Here is a 27,658-nt window from a genome sequence, read left to right on the forward strand (position 1 = left end):
CATGTTAGTTTTTCAAAATAGATCCCTAAAGTATAAAGTAAAAAAATTTAATGAGTAGGTGTTGGACATAAACACGCAAATAGTAAAATTGATGGTTCACTTAAAAATTATTAAAAGTCTGTGAATTGGCTTACATTTTAATTTTAAAAACAGCATAATTGTGAAGTATACTTATGATTGAAGCATATTTCACAGTTTTCAAATGATATCATAAGGAATAAAATTATTTTTAAAATATTTTTAGCTTGGTGTCGGACGTAAATTTTTCATATTGAACGTAAACTATTGCTCTTAAATGTAAATACATAACAATGATTAGTTATAAATATGTAATTTATAGGTTACATATACTGAAACAAAATTTACCAAGTAAATTCAAAAGTAGGGTTGATTGGGGGAAGTGGGACACTGGGGTAAGTGGGTCACCCCTAAAAACTGAAATATCCATTTGGTTTTTATACTTCTTTAAATTGATCATTTCATGGTTCATCACAGTGATTAGTTTTGCATATATTTGGATTACTTAGCATTTTTTTTCTAGGTCAGAGAACTTAGTCAAAAAAAAAAAATCTGAAAAATATTTTTTGGCGAGTTTAAGCAGCATTTTTCAAAGAAGTGTTTCATGATTAGCATTTATTTTTTTATGATCATTAAACATTCATGTACAGATTAACTTAATGTGCCTACTGCTATCAGAATTTTTGAGTAAAATATCAAAAACTGTTTTAGAGGAGGAGCCCCACTTACCCCGTAAATTTTCGCTATAAGATGTCCCCGCACTATGGGGTAAGTGGTTCCCCCATAACAGTGAGGATTTGAAAATCAAAAGCAACTCTGATGAAATATTTGTATTACTGAAGTACAAGACAACTATGATGACTCTTAGTAGAAATTGATAGTTCAGCTACAAAAGCTGATGATTAGTTATTTGTGAAACTTACCTGAAAGAAAACCATCAAGATTTATATGGGTTGAATGTTGATAATGGTTCTTCATTAGCCAACTTTACATAGATGCAGTCATTTAGTGTTTCCAATTTCTTTTTCCACTTATAGTTTTGGCGAATTTCCCAAAATTGATCTGAATCAACTATATTAAGTTCATTCAACACACCTTTTCTCAAAAGGTGTCCTACTTACCCCTATCAACCCTAAATGTATATACAGTAAATTCACTAAGTTCTTTTTTATACATGTTTCACTTTAACTTTGAAATTAAAGGCAGAAAAAGGAGAAACACAGTTGAAAACATACGTTTTTTAAAGGCATGTAACAGTGTCGGACGTAAAAAAATTTTTACGTCCTAGATTTTAGTAAAAAATATTCACTTGTTACAAAATGAAAATAGGTTACATAAATGAGATTGAAAATCTTACTTTGTACCCAAAAATGCATGTATGTAGCTTTAAGATTATTGGCTCAGCATAATTAACTGCACATTTTGGTGTCGGACGTAAAACACTTAATGTACCCCAGATAAATTCTTTTACGAATCAAAATAAATTATATTTTGACACATTTTTGCAACATCACCAGCAACACATTGTATCTTTAAATGGTTATTCATCTCAATTCATAATATTAGTATGTATTTTTTGGAAAAAACAGAACTTCTTCGAGAGTCACCAAATATGGTTTGAAAATACTCAAGATGTTGACCTTGGTTTAACCTCCTGTAACTTATTTATAATTGAAGTGATCAAATTTTTGACAGGCATTTCAAAATATACAACTCTTTATCTTTAAAATGACACCTCATTTGTTTGGTAATTTTAATTTTGAAAATTTGATCATCTGGTTGACCTTATCATGGAATTGTCCTGCTGTAAAACTCATTGACTACGTACAGCAAATAATAAAATACATTGAGAGGTTGATTAAAAGGAAATTTACGTTGAAGTTTGAGTGAGTTTGTTTGCTTGAAAACAGAAGTTCTTTTCTTGATGCAAGGAATAAAAGGTGCTCCTCCTTATGCCTTCCGAGTTGCGTAAATTTTAAATGCCGAAAATTTTTCCAGATAATCCAAGTTTTCAGTAATCTGAGGTGAGGTGAGCCCCAGTTTCCCCAGATTTTCGAGGCTCCACTGTAGTACTCTTTTTAATATGTTGTATTACATTCTCTTTCATCGCTAACCCAAATTAGTTTGCCGTCAAAACATATTTATTTTCTCTTTAATGTCTCCAAACGGCTATTGATTTCTCCTCTTGAATATCTTCTAGAGATGACTCTTGGGTCTAAACTCGCCCTTAACCGGACATTAAGTTTCTCAGCTATAACCAAGCTTTTAATTCATTCTGTCAGTTTGCTTACTTTTGAAGTTATCACTCTATTTCCCAAACTATTAAATGTATAGTTTACAAATACAAATGTGACGACCAGCGACAGACTCTGGGCGCAACTAGGCTCGTCCTAGTCAGTCTATAAGTCCCCAATGAAGATCAATGGCTCAATTAAAGCTATCTACCCCTTACACATTACCGTCTCTTCCGGTAAGCTGTTCCACATGCTCACGACACTACTATGTAATTTTTCCTAATTTCCAGGTTAGCCTGAGATTTGAATAGCTTAAAACAATGATCCCTCGTCCTGCTTTCTGGGCAAAAATTTAACCCGTCAACTTCTTTCATTTTGATAAATTTAAACAACTGAATCATGTCCCCTCTGGCTCTTCTTTGCTCCAGGCTATACATATTAAACCTATTAAGTCTGGTAACCCTTCTTTGAACCCTTTCCAATACAGAAATATCTTTCCCAGGATAAGAAGACTAAAACTGAATAGCATCCTCCAAATGAGGTCTTATTAAACTAATATATAAAGGCAGAAGAACCTTCTTTGATTTGTTTGCAATAGATCTGTTGATAAACGCAAGCATTCTGTTGGCTTTGTTACCAGATTAATATTCAGAGACTGGGAGATCATGTAAAACTTTTCTAAGGCTAATTCAGAATTATGTTTTTTTTTAATTTAAATTTAAATTAAATACCGTAATCATCAAAATTAAAAATGTTTTTAAAATGGTGTATTTTCCTCGCTCTAGTGGCTGTTGCTTTTAGATCATTTTTTGTTTTCAATAAAAAAGTATTTTAAAAGTAACATCTATTTATTCTGAGTAACCTTAGATCTTGATGGTACCTAAGTTTGAACACATAAACATTGATTTAGCACACAACAAAGATATTTAAAAGTGTTTTTTAATATAGTACAAATGCATTTGGTCATAACTGATGTAATGTAAGAACTCATACAGGTCTGATTTTATTTATTAGTCAGAAATTTCTCTCTCCTGACACTATTATTTTTCTAGGAATTAGAAGTTGTGTAAACACACAAACAAAAAATGTACTATTTATCTAATTTTTTTTTAATTTAAACTCTTGATCGTAAAAACAGACCAAATGAATAGCTGTAAAAAATGCTTGGAGTCATTGATTTTGTTACTTTAAATGAAAATATTTGATCTAAAATTGATGCCAAAAAAGTTTTTTTTTTTGTCCCTATTCATGATCACCAATTTCGGTGACTATGATTTAATTTTTTGGTAGTCATTTTCAGTAAAATGATCGCCCGTTGGTGCCTAGCTACTACTAATCAAGAGCTTTACTTATAGCTTCCTACAGTGCCTCATATTGTGATGCATCCTCACTGTCAGGTGACAGTGATGATTTATAGGTGCTGTATCAATCAGCAACAAATTGTCCAGAAATGTCTGAGACAACTTTTCTGAATAACTAGTTCCATACTATTCTTGTTTTCTACAGAAATAATGTTTCACTAAGTGCAAATTCATCTATTTGGTACTTTAGAGTAACTAATTGACAGTATTTAATGAGGTATTTGTGTATTGTACTAAAACGTGTTTTATGTTTCCTTTTATGTCTCAAAGAGCACATGAATTGAAAGCTTATGAAGACAAAGATAAAGCTGAAAAATTGCTAATACGAGCCAAACGAAAACTTCAAAGAATGGATTATAGTGTCGCTGAAGCTGAAAAAAAAGTTTGTATAAAATGTACTATTTTGTAATAGTATTATATGTATCACATAACTTTTCTAAGTTAATTTGAAACTTGAGAGCTTACTTTACAGGTTTTGTTTTTAGTTATTATTTCTTACTTTCATAAAATGAATAGTTTCATAAAATAAACTCATTTCTTTCGATTAAAAATGGGTTGCTTGTTACCCTAAATTTATTATATGATTCTATTATCATTTATTTATTACCCCCCCCCCCCCCATATATTTTATGTACTGCTGTTGGTGTCTTGTAAACTTCATTTTTATGTGTTTTATTTCATGGGTTGTTTATTAGTTTTGATTGCATTAAAAACAAAAATGTACCTTTCTTTGATTTAAATTTTTTACATTTATAAAGTAAAATTCAACAATAAGTAGCTATCTTTCATGTAGAAATAGAAAGAAGTAATTGTGACAAAAGTGGTTTACTGATCCTTCAGGTCTTTCAGCTGTTGGCAATCAGACCGTAAGACTAATGTTTGATCTCAAAATTGATTGCACCCAAAGTTGAAGGTAGTGAGCAGTCAAGGTAATCTAGGGGTGAGGGAAGCGGGAAGTAAAATTTTGCTATTTTGAAAGTCTTAAAAATTGATAATTGATCAGGAATTTTTTTTTTAAGTTAAAAAAAAAAAAAAAAAAAAAAAAAACTTTACATTCTATAAATAAAAATATGAACTAAATGTACAAAGACTTTCACGAGAAATTTTAAAAAATGCAGCTTCTTGGTCTATTTTTGCAAAATTTCTAACTTGGTATGCTAAAGCTATACTTATAAACAAAAAGTCTTTAAGGCTGTCTGTAATTCTATATGTTATCCGTGTATCTGGAAAGTTATGGATTTTGATCATGATCGAATTTGGTCATGGAAACTGATAGTTTGTCACAGATTCTGAGTTCCTTTTCATATACACTTTCCAAATTTTGTGGATTAGTCGTAAAATTTGTTCATTTTAGCTGTTTTTTACATTTTTATACTTCTCGCCAATGTTTTACTCATTTCAAAATCTACTGCAATGAAATTCACTTGTTTGTGTTTACTGTATAATTCCAGTGGCTTAGCCTAAAAATGTGATTTTTGGCCTTTAATTTCATAAAATTTCATATGACCACAAATGAAAAATTTCTCATTAAGTCATTGTATTATTCTACCACTTGAACATTCATTATATTGTGTTAACCATTATTTTAACCCTTCTTGTAAATGATATTGTGAAAATAAATTCTTGCACTTTTGTCATTTTACATGCCTAGAATTATGTAGGATGGATCTGTTGACCAGGGACAGATTCAGAAATTTTTTGGAGGGGACACTGGACGGTAAAAAGTGACTCCCTTTCACACTATTTTTCAAGAAAAGTTCTTTTTAAATGTTTTTACTGCCCCAGTGCCAGTTCATCTATATTCACAAATATTGTGTAGTTAATTTAAGTTAAATAGGGATGGCAAAATATCTTTTTAATATTTTAAGCAAATTAAATACTAAATCCTACATATAATTTCACCCAAATGGGTATGTTAATGGATGATGTAAATTAGAAACATTATCATATTGATGTAATAGCATGACTACTGGATTATTAAACATACACCTCATGTTGAGCTTTTATAAATTTATTTCTATATTTTTTTTCCACGGGAAAGATTATTATGGCCCCCCCCCCCCCTGCCTTGACAAGCATTGGATTTGTCAGATTATAGAACATAATGTAATTAGGAAAATCCTAAGTTTTTTTGAAGTGATAAAAAAATTTCTTTGCGAATTTCAAAACAGTTCTTTTGTTTGTAATGCCATGATACAGTCAGGCCGAGGAGTCAGTCACCTTTTTCACCTTTAGTCACCTTTTGAAAATTTGGTTACTTTTAGTCACCTTTTGCAACTTTTGTCACCTTTCTCACCTTTTTTGAAATGCGTCTTAGGAATTTTTTTTTAAATAATTAAATCTTTGAAAAGTATCTGAATGGTAGCTTTAACAGTGAAATTAATTTAAAAAATAGCCTTAAATATGCCCCCCACCTTGTTGTTGTTTAAGAAAAATAGCTATGCTATCGGGAAATCAAGGAATTTTTTTATCGCTTGCAATTGCACCCTATGAGCAGAACCAGTCTTTCTATCCCTTCTACAGATGAACTTGCTCCTTATTTTCGGGAATGTATGTTAAAAGAAGCATGTTTATCCTATTATACTTTGAGCTTTGATGACACTACCAATGTCAAAGACAAAAAAGAACTGCAATGAACAACAAAATATGGGTCTGAAAGCCAATGTTGTATCACAACAAGGCATCTCAAAACTTTTTTCTTGGGCAAGGCAGTTGGTGAAATTTCGATTGAGAAGCTATGTGAAGCACTTACCGAGAGTGATTATCCATGAATAAATGTCTCATGCTTCCTTTGGATGGTCCTTATGTTAATAAAAAGGTTTTTAGGTTGTTTGACACTATTATCCTTGAGACACGAGAAAAAAAGCCTAATAATTATTGGTACTTGCAGTATTCATACAATGCATAATGCGTATGTCAAAGCATTGCAGTATTTAGGTGAAGAAGCATCTGAACTTCTTCTTAGTACTTATAGCTATTTTGATGGTTGGCCTTCCCGTTAGGAGGACTTCGAAGAAGTGCAAGCTCAACTAAATACACCTCATCACAAGTTCCTGAAACACACAACTACCCATTGGCTTACTCTTGGACCTGCAGCAAACAGACAGTGGGATGCTCTTCAGTATTATTTTTTTAAACGTGTGCCTTTGAAAAAGAATTCAGCTATGCAATGCAGATCATATAAAGCTGTTGCAAATGTTTTAATAAGACCTTCTATAAAAGCTGAGCTGCATTTTATCTTTTCATCTGCTGATTTGTTTATGCAGTTCACAAAACGCTTTCAATGCCAAGCGCCTATGATGCACAAATTGTACCAAGAAATAGAGACCATTGTTCAAACTTTTATGACTCGAGTTATAAAAGCCTCTGTCATAAAGAAAGTTGATTTTTCAAACGTAGACACGGATAAACTGTTTGCAGTTGGTAACAGACTACCTCTTAAAGATCTCGTTGTTAGTGGATAGGTGACAGATGAACTGTCAAAACTGAAAGAAAATGAAAAGGTTTTGTTTTTAAGAGGTGTTAAAAAGCATTGTGTGACTGCATGCAAGTATGTAATAGAAAAAAGTTGCGTATCAAACGGTTTACTGAAAAGTTTCAAATTTTTGGATCCAAAAGAGAGAAGTAAATCTAGAAGCTGTAAGGATTTGATAAAGATTACCAAAATCATGCCTTTTAATGTTCCGCTCGATAGGTTGCAAGATGAATGGAAACTTTTGCAGCTGGAAAAAGATGATGAAGCATCCAAAAACAAAACCATTGATATCTACTGGCAGCAGCACATTTCAAAAAAGGACTCAACTTCCAATGTTCTAAAGTTTCCCAATGTTTCTAAGGTGATAAAAGCTTCACTTGCATTATCACATGGCAATGCTGACATTGAAAGACTATTTTTCATTTCAAAGCATCTTTTTGGTGAAAATAAGACAGCAAGGACTGAAAGATTTTAAAACAGCATACTTATAGTTAAAGACGCTGTAAAAGAATATCCTCATTTGCTTTCTTTACCAATTGGTCCAGAAATGATTAAATGTGCACAACAAGCACACGCAAATTACACAACATACATGGAGGAATGTAAAAGGAAAAAGGATTTGGAATTGAAACAGAAGCAAAAAGAAGAGCAAAGAAGAAAGGATTGTGAAGAAGAAACTAAGAAAATGGAAAACAATTAAAACATCTATTGAAAGTGAAACTGTAGAAATCTTTACAAAAAGCATATAGGCTATTTTGGTAAAAGTCAGTAAAAAGAGATAATCCTTTTCTGTTTTTTGAGTTCTTAACAAATTGCTTTTGGTCACCTTTTAGTCACCTTTGTTTTCAAATTTGTCACCTTTTTCACTTTTTTCAAAGGCCATCAGCAGTCCTCGGCCTGTACAGTTCAGATTACATTTTGGCACTACATGCTGTTTCCATTAGTGTTATGGTTTTGTCAAAAATGTCCCTCACAGTTTCTTTTACTTTTCATTTCTTATAAGCTGAGAACTAAAACCAAAATTTTATAATTGGTTTTCTTGAATGAAATTTCTCTTCAAAGTACATATGCGCTCATCTTTTTTTTTTTCTTTTTTTTTTCTTCTTTTTTAAATGTTAACTATTGATTCTAACAAAGAAGAATTATTGGACGAATCGCAATAGTATGTATCCTTGACTCGGAACACAATGAATTAAATGAGTAAAATATTTTGCACTGCCCTCAGATTCCAATATTGCTCCTAATCTTGTCATTTCCAAATTTTTCAACAGAGGGAGCTGCAAAAGGTGTATGCACTAAATGCAAGTTTTATCAGAAAATAGCAAAAACCATGTCCACTTACATATAAAATATTCATTTTCAAAGCCAGGGAGAGGACAATTGACCCCCCCCCCCCCCCCCCCGCCCTCCCCAACACACTTAAGTGCCTGGTTACCCTTATATCCTGATTAATCCAAACAAAAGTGATTTTATTCAAAATATGCTTTGTGTTTCTATCATATAATGGCATAAAAATCTTGTTGACATTTTTGAAGAATGAAAATAATAATAATAATAATGGTATAGTTAAATTCATTTTATCTCTTTGGGAGTGATACCTGCCCCCTCCCAAAATAATTTTAGAGGAACATATGCCTCCTGTGTTCATATTCTTGCTTATTTATAGAGATGAACATTTTTATTGGTACATAGAAACAAAGCATAAAATGAATAAAAGATATTAGTATAGAAAAATTAAAAAGTTATCAGTAATGTATTACTCCTTTTTTATTCATTTATTTTATTATTATTATTTATTTATTTTGTAAAAAACATTGATTATTGAATAAACATGCAAGAAATTCATGTAGTGTCTGCATTATTTATTTGTTTATTTATTTATTTTTTTTATAGTGCTCTATTTTTAATTTTTCATTTAAAATATTTTTTAGGTTTCTGAAACCATCGCATCTATATCTGAGGCCATCAAGGAGTTTGAAGCTCAGCTAACCAATGACAGTGCAAAGAATAATTTGCCAACATCCATTAATTTTAAGGATCAAGTAGAGCAACTTTTGCAAATTGAGAAGAAAATTGCCAGTCATGTAGAAACTTACATACAAAACAATTTTCAAGTGAGTAATATTAAAATTTACTGGTCCTTTTTGAAGTGCTTAGATAATATTGTAAAGATTAAATGCTAATTTTAATTTTATGAAAAATAGTCCTTACTTCAAGAGGCAAAACTACATAAATCCCTCTTGATGTGTGTGAAACAGATTTTCCTTCTTGCAATATTGCTTTTGCTCCAAAATTACAGTTCAATTCAGTACAGTTCAATTCCAAATAAAAATTTTCAGTTTTTCTCATATACCATCAATGATATAATTAAGAAAAGAAATTGTTCAATATATTTTTTTACACTAAAATGTACATGATGATGGAAACCATATTTTTAAGCAAAGCATAAAACAAAATTCCTTCTTATCGAAGCTTTATAACGTATTTATAAATCTTAAAAATGTATTGAATAGTCAGAGAACTTATCTTAGTTTGAAAAGTAAGCTGAATGGATTCATCAACTGTATGAAATATATTATGTTTATAAATGTCAAGCAATAAATAATTATAAATTTAATTAAAAAAAATATGTTTGAAATTTAAAAAAATCTGATTGAAATATTAAAAAATCTGATTTTTTTAATTATTTTATTTTTAATCAAAAAAATCACGAACCTTGATTTTTGGAGAAAAAAATTCTTTATGTTTTGTACTTTATATCTTACCATTCATATATTTATTTATTGTATTAAAGTGTTAATCCACAGTGAAAAGTATACTTTTTTTATCTGTAAGTAAATTGAAATGACCACAGGTAAGCAGGTAGGTATGGGCTTTATCTCTATACAAAATGGTATAATATATGATTCTTAATACCTACTAGTCTTCCTATAACCTCATAAAATGCTGAATAAGCTCTTTGAACAAGAGACAATTAGTAAAGTGTTTAGCAAAAAGCTCAGAAATGTTTATCTAGACAAAACTTTTATTTCAATGCACATATTGTGATTTTTAACATATTTAAATATGATATAGCAAATGAAACCTGACTTTTAAGCTGGTCAATTTTGCTGTGATTTCTGTAATGTATCTCTCTCTCAAGTAGGAAAGTTGCAAAAATGTGCAAACATTTTGGACATATCGTTTTATTTTTTTTCAGGCCGAGAAGGAATGCAACAATCTAGTAGCCTCCGATTCTGAGCTTCAGAAAGAGCTTAAAGAAATATTTTTCTTCAAACAAAGGTATTATTTTTTTTAATTGTTTTTAAGTTCCGAATTTTGCAGTTTTATAGTGATTAATGATAAGATTTGTTAAACTGTGAGCTTTTAAAAGTGCTCAGCTTATTAACTTTAAGTGGAAGCTCAACCAGGACGTATGATACTTCTTGAAAAAGCATATTTATCTTGTGCAACTTCATGAAGAGCCAAAGTTAAAAAGTAACTTGTTTATTATGGCTATGATATATACAATGACATGTTAAAGGAAATATTGAGAATACGCTCTTTACAATATTAAGTAGCTCATAATACTTCAAATGACTTCAGAATCTAACATTCTAAGTCAAAGTATGAAACGTTAAACATACTGAGCTATGATATTCATGTCAAAAGCAGTAAGCCGAAACTATCGGCAAAAACGGACAGACTCGACTGAGCTGCCGAAAGAAACAACCAAGTCTGACTTGGGTTGCAAATTGAAAAGGGAAGAGAATGAAGCAAAGTGCTGGGAGCTTAAATGCTACCGGCAATTTGCATATTCTGCTGACGCGATCTCGTTGCAAGAAGGAATGAACGAATGAAAAACCTAATGCAAATTAAGGTTGCCAACACTTTTGGAAAATAATTTACTTCCTTTCGTAACAATGGCCCGCCTCTTGCAATCAAGATCGCATCAGAACATAAATGCAATAAAAATAACAATTTAAATTGAAATATTTCATTTCAGCATCTTGACTTGAAATTCTGGCCCTGCAAAAATTAAAGTCCTTAGAACAGCACTTTTTCTTTTTTTTTCAAAAAAATCAAACAAGTTGATGAGTTGATCTGTTGACCCGCATCGGCTCCAGCGAACTTTGAAGGATCCAGAGGACATCAATATTATATCGGGAATGACAACATCAAAAGTCCTACTCGTGCTGTTGCGTTTAAACGCTCCAGAATTTACAGATACATGAAAACAAATGACAACAGTCAATAACATAATATGAACATTTTTACAAAAAAATTTGCCAAAGTACACATGGAAATGTAATTGGACTTCGAAATTTTTTTTTTTTCATTTTAAAAAATTTCTTATGAAAAAGTTTAATTTAATTTTGTTCAAAGGTTTTGTAAAAATATCTGCGAAATTTTGTTTTGTATTCACATAATTTAAATCAAACAAATTTTCTAATATTAAATTTCTTAAAAAATGAAGTCTGATGTCTATATGTTTTGTTCTACTGTTTTCTATTGGCGAATTTGAAAAATTAATTGCTGCTTGATTGTCGCAAAGTAAGTTAAACTGTGGTTTGATCTGAATAAATTCAAACTTTACAAGTTCATTTATTATGCGTACAATCCAAATTAATTCCTTTGCAGCTTCAGTTAGTGACACATATTCTGATTCCATTGTTGATAAGCTAACACATTTCTGTTTAAAAGTTTTCCAAATGATAGGAGATTGATCAATGAATAAAATCATTCCGCCAATCGAAATTCTATCATCGCGACTTGCTGCAAAACTTGCATCACTATAACATTCAACTTTTAAATTTGAAACGTTAGACAAACATAATTTCAGAGATTTTGTGTAATTTAGATAGCCAAGAAGTTTCAGTAGAATATTCCAGTGATTCAAACCTGGGTTAGATTGAAATTGAGATAATATGTTTACAGCGTAACTTAAATCTGGTCGCGTTCTACTTGCAATGAAGGAAATGCAACCTAAAATGTTACGGTAAGGCAATTTAGACATCATTTCAGTTTCTTCTTTAGAATTCGGACATTGATCTTTGGAAAGTACAGTTCCTACACCAATCGGCAAAGAAACAATTGGAAAATTGTATTTTTGATATGTTTTGCATACTTTGTTGATATAGCTTTGTTGATGAATAAATAATGCATTGTCTATTTCCTCAAATTCAACGCCTAAAAGTTTTTGCGTTTTTCCGAGTACTTTGATATCAAATTTAGATTTCAGACTAATAATAACATCATTCAGACATTTGTTATTTTTACAAAATACTACTATATCATCAACATAAAGTATTAAAATTACACTTGATTCAAAAACATAAACACAATTTGCCCATGATAATTTCTTAAAATTTAAACCAATAAGAACATTATGTATTTCCAAAAACCATTCACGACCCGATTGATGAAGTCCATAAATTGCACGATTTAATTTACAAACATAACCAATTTTCTCAGGATCTTGAAATCCCTGGGGTTGTGACATGTATATGTTTTCCTTTAGCGGAGCATATAAATAAGCACATTTTATATCAAATTGATGATGAATCCAATTCAGTTTACACACAAAGATAGAAAAAAATAATCGTACCAATGAGAATTCAATGACTGGACTAAATACCTGGTCATAGTGAATACCTTTTAATTATCTATGACCTTGAATTACCAGGCGACTTCTGAAACGAACAATTTCATTTTTATCGTTTCTTTTCACAGTGAAAACCCAACGATTGCCAATTACTTTGGAATCAGCCGGTTTAGGCACAAGACTCCAAACGTTCCGGGTTTGCATGGTATGAATTTCATCTGACATTGAATTGTACCATTGGTCTGCCTCTGGTGTTTTTAAAGCATCATTGAAAGATTTTGGTATACGAACGTCTAGTCATGTTTCTGAATTACTCATGTCTGTAAAATTTACTTTCCCTGAAAATTTATTTTTCCCGCTGAAATCAAAATTTTCTTTCAAATATTCTATTTTGTGAGATCTGCAAAACGCTTCAACATCATTATAAGACCGCAGTCTTGCGTTTGCACCTTCAATTGAATAATAGATATCGGTTCGTGATTTGTCAGGACGGGGAACAGCTTTCCGAATCCAAACAATTTTATCAGGAATTAGGGTTTGACTTGTACTTTGTTCATCGTGTTCCAGTACGGACACTGGTACAACATCATTTTCCCCCTCACTTAAACTTTCCCGATCAGAATCATTGTCGGAATCTGACGAATCCAGAAACTTAGTTGGGTCCAGTGAGGCTCCACTGCACTTAGATTCTGCTTCAAATCTAACATTAATCGATTCCACAATTTTCCGTTCTGTAGGAAGCCAAATTCTATATCCCCTTGTTTTTAAAGCATACCCGACGAAAATACCCTTTTTGGCCCGCATATCTAGTTTCCTTCTTAAATTTTTGGGGGTTCCAAGAAAAACAGGATTACCGAAAATTTTCAAATGCCTGACCGAAGGTTTTCGCCCAGAATAAAGTTCAAAAGGTGTTAAAGTTTGACCTTCATGGCAAACACGATTCCACACATACGTGAAACATAGTAATGCCTCAGCCCAGAACTGATTTCCTAGTTTACTGGAATGTAAAATTGCCTTTACAGCGTCTAGAGCTGTGTAATTGAATCTCTCGCTTACCCCGTTTTGCATTGGAGTATACGTATTTGTACGTTCTGGTCTTATACCCTGTTCATCTAAATAGGTCTCAAATTCGGCACTGCAGAATTCTAGTCCATTATCAGTTCGGACATTTACAATTTTCGTATTCAAAAACCTTTCAGCCCTTTTTTGATACTTTTTAAAACATTCTAGTGCCTGACTCTTTTCCTTTAGCGGAAAAACAGTGACTTTACGAGAATAATCATCAGTTATAGACAGAAAATATTTAAATCCCCCAATTGCGACATGTGGAAGTTTTCCACAAAGATCCATATGTACTAGTTGTAGGGGTTTTTCTGATCTGATCTTATTCAACGGTTTGAAAGAGACACGTCTAGATTTAGCTATTTTACAGGATTCACAATTTAATTCAGTTTTCTTAAAATCACCTAAACCATTTACAGCATTATTTTTACTAGTATTAACAATATATTTAAAATTAATGTGACAAAAACGTTTGTGCCATACATTTAAATTGTTGTCAAATTTTCTACTAGAAAAAACACTATTAGATTTAGATTTTAAATCGCCGGAGTTGGAGTTCTGACTAGAATTAGAATTTCCGGACTTAGACTCTACTTTTACATCATTTTCAGAAAAAAGAATCTGATTTTTCGGCTTCGCCGATAAATCATCAGTTTCGCGTTCTTTAAAACTGTTGAGTTCCTTTACATTTTTACATTTATAGATTTTATTATTTTTAGTTTTTGCATTTACGCTTCTAGGGTATTTGGGCAAGAAAGAATAAAGCCCGTCTTTACATTTTGCAGATATTATAATTCTACTTTGATCTTTAGATTTTACATTTAAAACTCCATTTTTACATACAAATGAATAACCATTTTTATCTAATTGTGAACCAGACAAAAGATTTCTCCGTAAGTTTGGAGAATAAAGAACATTATTTAAAACTAATTTGTCTTTATTACCTTTAGAGTCCAAAAGTAGCACAATTCTACCAGTTCCTTCAACCGGACAGCTTGGCCCTTTAATTGCTGTTGTAAGGCTGGATGCATTATTTGGAATATAATGCACAAAGAGTCTTAGGTCATTGCAACAATGATGGGTCGACGCACAGTCCACGTACCAGTCATTGGATACTTCTTCTGTGGAGTTGACACTGCAAACAAAATTCGATTCTTGCTTCTTTCTTTTGAAGCATTTCGCTTTCGTATGGCCGCATTTCCCGCAAAAACTACATTTTATTTTGTTTTTCTGTCCCGCTTTAATGGAAGTTTGAAAAGCTATAGCCGATGACTCAGAGTCCTTTTGCACTAATTTTAAACGAGATTCTTCAGCAAGTAATTCAGTCAAAATTTTATCAAACGTAAATTCATCTTCTTTCCATCTGTAAATTGACTGTACAATCTGCCCAAATTCTGCAGGCAAGTAACGAATCAACTGGAAAGACTGATAATATGACGGGATGGGTTTTCCCAAATCCTCTAACTGTTTGATAAGAGTTTTTAGTCGACTTGCATAGATATCAACCTCTTCACCTAACTCAATGTGACAATTGAAAAACTGGTCTGTCAAATCAATAATTCGTGCACGAGAGTCTGGTCGGAAATGCAGTTCTAATTTCTTCCATGCTTGAGAAGGATCATCAATCTGATTTATCAAATTCTTGTATTCATCAGATATGTGCAAATAGATTAAACTATATGCTTTGTCTCTGCGTTTACAAAAGTCTGAAGTTTGCGGTGAATCTTTACCTGGCTCTTTTTCAACTTCGGTAACTAATCTCCAGCAATTTTTGCTCATTAACAAGGCTTTCATATCGTTTAGCCATGTGGAATAATTTTCCCTATTTAATTTCGAGATTTCCATGTTGAGAAAAAAATTATCTGGCCCGCCGTCTGATAGACTTCTGTATCACGTTCGATGTTGAAAAAAAATTAAGAATTTACGCATACCATCTCGTCAGGTTGGGCAAACGGCCCATAACCGATTTGTTAAACTGTGAGCTTTTAAAAGTGCTCAGCTTATTAACTTTAAGTGGAAGCTCAACCAGGACGTATGATACTTCTTGAAAAAGCATATTTATCTTGTGCAACTTCATGAAGAGCCAAAGTTAAAAAGTAACTTGTTTATTATGGCTATGATATATACAATGACATGTTAAAGGAAATATTGAGAATACGCTCTTTACAATATTAAGTAGCTCATAATACTTCAAATGACTTCAGAATCTAACATTCTAAGTCAAAGTATGAAACGTTAAACATACTGAGCTATGATATTCATGTCAAAAGCAGTAAGCCGAAACTATCGGCAAAAACGGACAGACTCGACTGAGCTGCCGAAAGAAACAACCAAGTCTGACTTGGGTTGCAAATTGAAAAGGGAAGAGAATGAAGCAAAGTGCTGGGAGCTTAAATGCTACCGGCAATTTGCATATTCTGCTGACGCGATCTCGTTGCAAGAAGGAATGAACGAATGAAAAACCTAATGCAAATTAAGGTTGCCAACACTTTTGGAAAATAATTTACTTCCTTTCGTAACAAGATTGTTACATATAAGCTCTTGATGTGTCGAAAACGATATATTATTTGAAGGAAAACACGAAATTCGTTTAACTGAGTGAAAAGCTGAATTTATTGCATTGAATAGTTTTTGAAGGCATGACAAAGACTATATCTATTTCCCCCACTTTGTGTCATTGCATTTAGCCCACACAAAGAGAAACATGAATATTTTGTTAAGATTCCTGTTTGATAGATTTTTAGAAAGTAGAAATATAAATATACAGATGTATTAAAAATAGTTCACATGTTTAATTATCAGAAAAGTGTTTGACAACTGTTTGATTAAAAGTGAAATAGAAATAAAGTATTTGAAAAAATAAATTATGATATCATGTGCAGGAGCTTGCACAGAACTTTTGGGACCCATCACATATGACTTTTATGCCCCCCCCCCTCCATATTGTTCACTCCTTTGTCCCTACATATATTTCACCCCTCATTTTAAAAATTCTCGGGTTCCCCTCGGGCCAATGAATGTCCCTTCTCGCTTCCCTTGTGCACGCCCCTGATGGTCTGGGTAGAGAATGAAAGTGAGTAAGTAATCCTAACTTAGTTTTGACTCATTGATAGTTTCTTTAAAAACATTTTCACAAAAATCAAGACTGCGTAGATTTTAACTTCAAGCTAAGGATTTGTGTTTAAATGCAGGTAGTAATTTTTGGTAGAAGTGCTGCAGTCCTAAAAAGTGTGTCGAAAATAATTTAAATGCTCAGAAATGCTGTGATTAAAAATGATGATTAAATCAACTATAGTATATCAGGGTAGCAGATACACATTGAAAAAGCATATTCAAAGAAAAAAAAATGAACTGTGTAACCCAGGTAGGGGTCAATCCCCCTACTTTTAGCAAAATCAATTAATAAAAATTCAGAAACCTGCTTTTAAATTGATTTCGGATCCTTAGAAAAAAAATTGGGAACCTTTTACCGTGGTTTTTCTTTCTTTCTTTTTTTCTCTTTCTTTCATTTTCTTTTTTTCTTTTCTTTTATGAATAAACTATTTACAAAGAAAAAAAGAAAATGAAATTTTATAAGCATACTTACAGTCTAAAATTTAATGTTCATATTTGTGTGTAAAAACTATTCTGGGTTTGGAAATACAATATTGATTACACGTTACTTTCATTTGGAACTATCTTCAATAACATACAGGTTATTAATTTTTACTTCCCATATTCTTTTCTTCAAAAGGAGCTCAAGTTTACTGGCAATCAGCTACACCGAAAAAAGTTTTTAATTAATATTATACATTATATAATTGTGTGTCATTCTCTATTTCTTTAATGTTTAGCTAAAATAGTTGGGCTAAAATCGGGGCGATACAAAAAAAAAATTTGATCATAAGCACCACATTGGTAGCGAAGTTGCACTTCCGAAAATTTATTTTAAAATATGTAAACGCTGGGACGTTTCTTTGAGGAATCACTGTACTTTTTTCATAATGTAAAATGTCATTAAAAGTTATTTTTCATATTTAGGTATTTGTTTTATTTTCTCATAAGTCATATTTTGTTTCATAAAGCTGCTTTAACCCTTTAAAAAATACATTTGGATAAAAGTGCATTAGAGCCTAAAACAATCAAGGGAGACATTGGCTTGTTAATAAACAGGAAAGTAGGCTTGTTTAGTTCCAGACTAAGGTTGGCCGGATTGGACCCAATTGGGTTGGACCCAATGGGTTTTTTTTTTTTGAAAAACCCATTTTAAAAAAAAACCCATTATTTAGCCCACTTTTGAGTTTTTTAAAATTTTCTGAGAGTTTTTTAAAAAATTAATTTATTTAAATACTTTCTCAGTTTAAACTTCGTTTTTATTTGTTCTTACCACAGACAATGGACGTAAAAAAATGAATTTTGAACTTTAATAGTTTTTCTTAACTCATAACGGCATTAAAAAAATACTTCAAAGATTTTAAATAAATGTATTTAACTTTTTTCTTTAACTGGTCAATAAATTACTCAAATTATCTTGACTAAGTCCTGTCATGTCTGATTTTCTCAACTTTTGTAGATTGTACAGAGGAAACTACTCTAGCTAAAAGGCTTTCATGTGAATTATTTTCTGCAAACCAACACACCACAAATCTCGAATAAACACAAGGTACATTTTTTAGAAAATAACAGGTTCTTCAAACGGTCGACAGAAAACAGAACAGGATGTACAGCATTTTCATTATCTTACAAAAAACATCATTCATTATCTTACTCTATACACTGAAATGGAAAAACAGGCAACATAAAATTCAAAGAAATGTCTTGATTAAGCTGGAATTTAGTAAAAAGGGATTTAAACTACTTGAGGTTCTACAGTAGTTTTGCATAACAAAATGAAATACAATAAAGTAAAATCCAAAAAAAAAAAAAAGTAACTAAAAATGAACAATAGATTTTATCAGTTGAGAAGTAACTTTGACTTAACTGTTGGTAATAATAAAAACTAAAAAACCTGCAATTTCGCCATTCTTGGGTTTTGTTGACTTTTATACTTTTCTTCAAAGAGCGCTGAATTTTAACTAATTTTCCAGCTTTTTTTATTCAGAGACAATTTTCGCGCTTTGTCCATATACTTACGCTACAATATGCTACTAGTACCCCCACATTTTCCCTAAAAAAAGACAAAAAAAAAAACCCTTATTTTTTAAAAAAACCCAGCTTTAGTTGGGTTTTTTGGGGTTTTATTTTAAAAATCCCAAAAACCCTGGGTCCATGGGCTTTTTAAAAAAAAAAACGGGTTTTTGCCAAACCTGGTGCCCACCCTCCTAAGATCAAGGGCACACCCCCCCTTAAATATGGCAAAAACCCCCCAAAAGCAAGAGCCCCCTAAAAATGAGAAAAATGCCCCTCAAAATATTCTCCTCTAAAAATTTCAATGGTGCAGTTCGCGCATGACCCCTCCCCCCTAGCTGAGCATGCCTGCAGTTATTTTTTGAACTATAAGTATCTGCTTGAAAGTAACAAAGATGATCACATGTCCGAGTGCCTGGTATGCCTGGAGTGCCTGTCTAGCTGACATAGGAATAGGAGGAAAAACTTTACTTTGGGTTAGAAATTGGCTCACTGGTAGGAAGCAAAGCGTAGTTGTGAGAGGAAATCGTTCTAAATGGAGTGATATTTTAAGTGGGGTTCCTCAAGGGATCAGTTTTAAGGCCTCTTTTGTTTATTATCTTTATCAATGATAATACTTCTGGAAGCATGAATTGTTTTGCTGATGATGTAAAAGTGATGGGGATTGTCGAAAATGAAGAACAAGTAAAACAGCTTCAAGAGGATTTAGATCTTATTACTAAGTGGGCGGATAAATGGGGTATGGCAGTTAATGTAGGGAAATGTCAAGTGCTACACTTAGGTCATGGAAATAAGCGTATGAGATATCGTTTACAGGGTTCAGTCATAAATCAGGCAGAAAATGTTATGGATCTGGGTGTCTTTATAAATCAGGACTTCAAGTTTAGTCAACAGTGCAGTATTGCTAGTAACAAAGCCAACAAAATGCTTGGGTTCATCAATAGATCTATTTGAAACAAATCTAAGAAAGTTCTTCTGCCTTTATATAGGAGTTTAGTAAGACCTCATTTGGAGTATGCTGTTCAGTTTTGGTCGCCTTATCTGAAGAAAGATATTTTTGTATTGGAAAGGGTTCAAAGAAGGGTAACTAAATTAGTAAGGGGACTCTCAGATTTAGATTATGATACCAGACTTAATAGGCTTAACATGTATAGCCTGGAGCAAAGGAGAGTCAGAGGGGACATGATTCAGTTATTTAAATTTATCAAAATGAAAGATGTAGATGGATTAAATTTTTGCGGGGAAAGCAGGACGAGGGGTCATTGTTTTAAGCTATTTAAATCTCAGGCTAACTTGGAAATCAGGAAAAACTACTACTTTAGCAGGGTCGTGGGCACTTGGAACAGCTTACCGGAAGAGGCGGTAATGAGCAAGGGGGTGGATAGCTTTAAGAGGGCCATTGATCTTCATTGAGTACTAATTAATTGACTAGGACCAGCCTAGCTGGGCCCAGAGCCTGCTGCTGGTCGTCACATTTGTATTTGTATTTATTTGATTTCCCTGTTCTCAGATTGGTGGGGAGGAGCAATTTGCCACCTATATTTTTTATAATTAAGAATTGATTTTCGAACAAAGACATGTATTGTGTCTCAAAAGAGTCTACTCTTCTCTATTATAATGTAAAAAAAGTTAAAGTAACCTTGAAGAAGGAAAAGCTTTATTTTATCAAGCAAGCAGGCCTTTAAAAGGGATTACAATTTTCTAATAATAGAATTCCCGTATTACTGTTGTTTTAGATTACAAGGATCAGAATTAGAGAAAATAAGAGTGATGGCCAGCCTTGAAAAGTCACAAGCAGCTCTGAATTTCTTTGACAAGTTTGAAAAAGATGAAAATTATTTTAATTGTTTCAAAAGCGCTTCAAATGTAAGGTATGTATACATTATATTTAATGTTAACATAGCATTGAAATAGGCTTTGTATGCCATGTAACTTCCCCCTCCCCCTCTTTTTTTTTTCTTTTCAGTTGAAATATTTTACATGTTTTCATACTATACGCAGACAAGTGCCACGTTGGTTCGAAAACACTTTAAACAAATTTGATGATAATTTTATGAGAAAATAACTAACTTTCAAAACTGATGCTCAAATTCTGAAGAAACATGTTCATAAAAGGCATTCAACTTAAATTTAAAGAGTTGAACAAATTAATATGTTTTGATGTCTTAAATTGATAAGTCCCAATTAGTTTGTATACGAAAAAAGACGCAAGTGATATTTAAATTAAGTATATAGAGCAGAATCAACTAAATTTTTGTACTGAAATATGTTTCAAAATGTTACATTAACCACCTCTCTTGTAGAATACTGCCATGAGGAGGTAAACGGCAGTATCTGCAAAAATGAATTTTTGACTACTTGAAGAAACGCGTTTTGGATTTAATAGTAAAAATAGGAAAATGTAGGAATTAGGCTTTTTTTTCCCCACATTCTTTTTTCGGCAGAAACGTAATAGGCAAGCTTGTACAATAAAGCTAACAACAATAAATAACCAAAATGCAAATAATAATAATAATAATAATAATAATTTGCAGTTACTGCTCTTCACCTGCTCACAGCAAAATTCTTGCTCCCTTGTAAAAAATGCAGTTGTTTTTTTCTACTTAAAATATGTATTTTAAAGGGATTGTTTTTAGTTTTATTTTAAAATATGCTATTGTGTGTATGCTTAAATAATACTCTAAGGACTTCAACATTGCTTTTTGGACCTTCCTTTTTCCTACAAAATGTTCACTTCTACATCTAAAAATGAGTGAACTTAAATTTTAGTTGGAAAGTCTTAAATAATTACAGCGAAATTCAAATCTATTGCATTTTTTGTTTAGTTTTATGAGTAAAGAAAATCTTTAAAATGATCTGATATATTTTGATATTTCTCAGGTGCCAGAAATTTTCCACAGCTTTGTCATTATCAGGAAATTTCATGATTTTTCTCAGTTGTTTGCCACTCTGAAGTAGAGTAATTGGGAAGATGACTGTGCATTTGAAGTTAATAGGGAAAATATTTGGTTTAAATTAAATTCTCAGTTTGCCTAAAATCGTGCGAGTTTCCCTGCCTAAAATATGTCGAGTTGTGGTCCTTAAATTTTCTTTAAAAAAAATTGGATTATTTACATGCAAAAGTGTAGGAACCCTGAATTCAGTATTTTTTACCTAAATATTGTGCTAACTGTATGGTGGAAACATTAGTAATTGGGGGGGGGGGGGCAATAGGGTTCCATTATCATATCTAACATAGCACAGAAACCCACAAATTGGTATTGTGGTCCTGATTTAAATTCATCCATTATTAATGAAGTTTCAGTTCTGTTTACTTTGAAATAATAAACAATTATCAGTTAAGCAATGTATGTTTCAAATCTTCATGTCAGTGTAATGTTTTTACATAATTTTGTGACAGTTGATATCTGCACATGTGTTAAATTATGCATGAAAATTGTTCTACAATTAATATTTTATCCTATAAATTTGTAAATGTTGTACAAAATGTGTGTGTTCAAAAACGTGAAATTCTTATACAGTAAAACCTGTAAAGTTGACCATCCTTGTAAGTTGACCACCTGTCTATGTTGACCGCTTCTGTTAGGAATGGAATTAGCCCTATCTCATATAATGAAGGAAAACCTCTGTAACTTGACCACCTCTCTATCTTGACCACTAATGTACGCCAAATTTGGTCTGGAGTATTGTAAAAAACCCTTTGTAAGTTGACCACTTGGTTTATTTTTTAAAACTTTCTTCAGAATATTATTTTATTTTATTATTTATTTATTTATAATAATAATAATAATATCTTTTTTTTGGATAGCTTTCAAAGAAAAAAGCTTTGATGACATACTATAGCATTTTACGAACTTAACCCAGCAGCATAAAGCTTATGCTGCTCTTTATTCTCCTAACTTGTTTTTCATTTGTTGTTCTATTTGAGACAGCTTTTTGTACTCTGTTCAATGAAAATAGTTGTCAGTAGAAAAGTTCTAAGTCCTTTCTTTCAGTTGCAATATGTTGTGGCAACACAGGAATTCTGCTAAAAAGAGCAGTTCCGGATCTATACATTTTGGTCCTACTGCAACAAAATATGTAGGGCCTCTCCCTAGTGGCGAGCAGTGTCTATTTGAAAAGCGAATAAGCCTTAGTGCTAGGGGTTCAGTGTTCGTACGGGTCATGGAAATCCTGGAAAGTCATGGGGAAAAAAAGCAAATTTCAGACCTGGAAAAGTCATGGAAAATTGAAATTTTCAGTCTAAGTCGTGGAAATTTATTTTCAGTCATGGAAAAATGTTCTGGGAAAAAAGTAACAGTAGCTAAAAAAAGCATTAGAAATCTTGAGTGATTTAGTATTGCACCATGAAAGCTATTTAAACTGAAAAATTGAACAATCTCAAAAAACATTGCATCCAAGTTCGTTTCCATCACTCCTAAATCTTTATTTTAAAATTTATCAGAGTTTATCTCAATTTGTTGAAGGTTTTGGACAATCTTTAGTCAGGTGATAGAACACAGAAATCAGGGAATTTTAATGCTCAAAAACAGTAGTGCCCAATATACGGCCCGCAAAACTAATCCATGCGACCCACTGGTACATTCACTGTCATTATTCAAACATGTTCTGGAATTTCTGAACTTATTAATTTATATATGCATTTGAAAATGTACAAATAAGTAAACAAGTATATTTAAATCAAAAGATTTATTTACTATGAAATGTTTTTATTTTTTAAAAATAAATATCTGGTTTAGAAACATGAATTTACTAAAGAATGTGGCTTTGTTTTAAAGAACCAAAAAATTGTCAAGTTGATATTAAAAGACAACTTTTGAAGCAAATTTATTGAAACTTAGTAATGATTCATTTAACCTTTTCCCCAATCATTATCATTCTGCCTGTTTAAAAAAAAATAGTCATAAACATTTAAGCATCATTCACTGTAGTTTTAACTTAAACTTATATGATGAAAACAGGTAAGAATTATTCAGTTTTTTAGGTGTACACTGATATTTTTTCAATCAGGCAGTGGCATTCACATAGAAGTTTTGCTAATGCTCATTTCCAAAAAAAAAAGTCGCAAGTTTGATATTAAATAGTACTATTCTCTTCGTGTAACAAGGTCATGAAAATTTTCATGAAGTCATGAAAAAGTCATGAAATTTTTTCATCCAAATAGAGTATGAACCCTGGGGTTTTTTTTTTCTATTTTTTCATCAATTTCTAGGGCCGTTAGCCCCATTAAGGACGCGGGCTCCTCTCACTGCGGGTACGCAGATCTGGGCCTGCTAATGAGGAATGAGTAAAGTTACATGTTTCTGGTGCAAGGGATTAAGAGATAGGATATTTTAATTTTGCCTTTATGAACTGGGAGAGTCGAGCTTGTTACTCTTTGTGCTATACATAAAAAGGCTTCAAAAAGAAAGTTAGTTGAACTTGAGATTAATAAAAAGTATGAAATATTAAAAGTAATTGAAAATGGAGAAAGCCAGAGAAAAATAGCTGGCATATATGGAATTTCTAAAACTACAGTGTCTAATTTAGTTAAAAACCAGTTGAAAATAACAAAAGTATTAGAATAGTATTTTTAATTATTGTTTTACTTTCAATAATGTTAAAAAATGAAAGTGGAGCTGAACAGAAAGAGTAAGGGTGAATTCCTCAAAAAATGAATACATGGTGCAAGAAATGACAAAAAAAAAAAAAAACATTACCGCCCTTTATAAGTTGACCACCTGTCTAAGTTGACCGCCAAAGTACTGCACCGCGAGTGGTCAACTTACACAGGTTTCACTGTATCTATAAAATGTATTTTACCTTATTATCTGAAACTTAGTTTGTTGCTCCAAACTGTCTTTTTCACTGCTGCAAAATTTGTTTTTTTTTTTCTTTTGTGCTCCAAAATGCACATTAAAAGCACTTGCAAGCAAGTTATTTATAATATTAATCACATGTCAGTGTCCTTATGAAGTAAGTTTTTGTATAAAAAATCAAGTTATAAATATTTAACAGACAGTTTTTACAAGAAAATTTAGGTGAATGTAACTTGTTTCCAAATTCTGCTTTTTTCTTTTTTTTTTTTTGTGTGTGTGTGTGTGTGGTATCCAGTATTAAAAACTTTCAAATAAAGTAGTAGTCTTGGTTATGAGAATAGTTTTGAACTATGGAATGGGGAGGGGGAGGGTACAATTTAAAATTCCTGTCCTTTTGTGAATTGATTGTTCTCAACACAGATTTTGATAAAATTTACATATTCACAACTTCCTTTTTCATTGCTTTGTAATGACATTCTTAATGACATTGTTTTCCAATTATAATGGCAATACTAGATTATATTTTATTGCACACTGATTGTCATTTATAACAGAGTTTTCTAATCATAAGTTCGGATGTTTTTGTTTATTTCAGTGTCTTGGCATCATATCAAAAATTTATGCTATTTTAGTGAAACTGGTAATAGATGTTGGTCCATGTCTTGGTCCTTTTGATATGATACACAATGCTAGTACAATGATGGCTTAAATTTTTTGCTGCAGTGCCAACTGTACTTATTGCTATAATTTAGATGATGTAGATTTTTTTTTTTTAAATCAAAAACAGGAAACAATTGGAAGAAGCAACAGAGCTTAATAAAAAACACCAACAAAAAGAAAAAGAGTTGTACTCTTATTTATCGGAGGCTACTTCGGATCGTGTCAATGCCTGCTGCTTTGAGAGTGCTCTGGAGAGATCTGAAGAGACATTATTGCAGTTTCGACATCAAAAAGAAAAAATTTCTTTGGTAAGTTTCAATAGAATTTAAAATTTTGTTTAAGAGACTCATAAATATAATGTTTTCATGATGTTATGTGGAAAATAAATTCGTCATCATAGAATACTTAGAAGTTATAAAGAAAGAATTTAAAAATTATATTCTTTATGCTTTTTTATATTTTTATTTTAGTTATTTATTTGTTCATTCATTTTTTGTGCACTTAATTGACGTTTTTCACAATTTTTTATGTCATGTCTTATAACTGCAACCCCATAAGTATATTTGAACATCTACTCATCACCAACTCAAAAATGTTGAATTGTTGTTGACTACAATGTATTAGACGCATTACCAAAGTGTTTAACAGAAATATTTTGAAATCTTTTTATCTAGTGATTTGAAATTAATATTGTGAATTTCATTTGATTGTTTAACAAGTTTCAGGTGCATTTTCAAGTGTGTTTAAAGGTGTTTAATTGTAAGGAAATGTGGGTCAAAGTGAAGTATTTAAGGTAACTTACTTTTTTCAAAATGAACAGAATGAAAATTTGTTTTGAAAATTGCAGTACATAACGAAAAAATAATGTATTTTATAATAAAACTTACATGGAAACATTATTTTTAATTCTTGCAGTAATTCTATACCTTAAAAAAAAAGTGGAAATTTTGCACTTTATTTTTCTATGAGGCAAAGTAAAAAATAAATATTTTAATAATAAAATCGCTTTTATTTAATAATTAAAAATATTTTTGATCAAATGGATCAGTTAGTAAAAGAATGAATGAATAAATGAATTGATAATGAAGCAATACAACGAATAAATGAGTAAAATATATAATCAATGTATGAGAAAAAAAAGGAGGGAATAAAGTAGTGAATGAATTAGAAAATAATGGAAGGAGTTAATAAGTAAGTGAATTTTTAAGTAAAGGAATGTAAATAAATTAATTTATAAATGAATGCGTGATTGATTTTACAAATAATTGATGAAGTAAACGAAATGATCTATTTCACTTTGCCTTGCATGCACTTGACTAATTGCATAAAATATTTATAATAAAAATAAGTCTAACAGTAATTAAATAAATATTAGAAGGTCTCAATTAATATTTAGAACTTTGAAAACAAGAACTTTATGATTTTATAATAACATTTTTTACTTTCTACAAAATATTACAAAGTGTTACAATTGTTAATTTTTGAAAATTGTTTGTATTGTCATATTCTTTGATTTTCAGGAATAACTTTTTCTTGACTGGAATAGACCACAAGTGGTATTATATGGTTAAAATATAATCAGATGAGTGGCACTAAAAACAGAGTAAATATTTCACCATTTCACTTTGCCCCACAATCCCCTTCATTGCAAAAATTACACTCCATAAAGGTATTATTTTGGTTGTAAAATGCTAAACTCCATTTTTTAAAAATAAATTTAAGGATCGCTGCTATTTATTTCTCTGTTCAATTCTTTTTTTTTTTTTACTTTTTCCCTCTGCCTGCCCTTGATTTTTGATACCTCTCTCCCATCATTGTTTTGATTATGTTGGTCACTTCACAATTCAAATTTCTTATATGCTGGTATTCCTCTCCTATTGAGGTGACTTCCAATAATGGATACTTTATTTAGATGATTTGAAGACTGAAATTGGAAAATGCATTAAGTGCCAAAAAAAAATTTTTTTTTTGTCAAATTGTGGTAAATATCAAGCATTTCACTGTGGTAAACAATTTATGTGCCTATCCCCCTGCAAGTAGTTAAAATAACGTTGTTAGGGTCCACCAGTTGAGTAAGAGTTAGTTCCTGTGCAGTGGAGAGCGCAGTAAGTGCCATTGAAGGTTATTTATCTTGGTTCAATCCATAATGCAAAAAAATAGAAAACGCAGTAAGTGCCTCTGCAGGGCATCAGAAATAGGATTGTGGCACTTACTGCGTTTTCCATTTTTACTCTTCATTTCTTCCGAGCCTGAACCTATTTTCAATTCTGTCAAAAGCATTGGTACATGTTTTCCATTGACATATTTTCTTGCATCTGTAATTGTGCTTCCAATGGATTATGCCGTGGAAAATATTCAAA

General features: G+C 31.6%; 1 protein-coding gene across 1 annotated transcript in view; it reads left to right on the top strand.

Moving 5' to 3' along the window:
- The window catches only part of LOC129229729 (HAUS augmin-like complex subunit 3), a 43,257-nt gene that overhangs the window by 6,404 nt on the left and 9,195 nt on the right, over nucleotides 1–27,658 (top strand). Inside the window, exons 4-8 of the mRNA XM_054864096.1 lie at nucleotides 3,884–3,995; nucleotides 9,020–9,202; nucleotides 10,288–10,370; nucleotides 20,577–20,711; nucleotides 25,426–25,606. Coding sequence (XP_054720071.1) covers nucleotides 3,884–3,995; nucleotides 9,020–9,202; nucleotides 10,288–10,370; nucleotides 20,577–20,711; nucleotides 25,426–25,606 — 694 coding nt within the window. The remainder of the gene's footprint in view (nucleotides 1–3,883; nucleotides 3,996–9,019; nucleotides 9,203–10,287; nucleotides 10,371–20,576; nucleotides 20,712–25,425; nucleotides 25,607–27,658) is intronic.

Source organism: Uloborus diversus, chromosome 9, assembly GCF_026930045.1.
Source record: "Uloborus diversus isolate 005 chromosome 9, Udiv.v.3.1, whole genome shotgun sequence".
NCBI lineage: Eukaryota > Metazoa > Arthropoda > Arachnida > Araneae > Uloboridae > Uloborus > Uloborus diversus.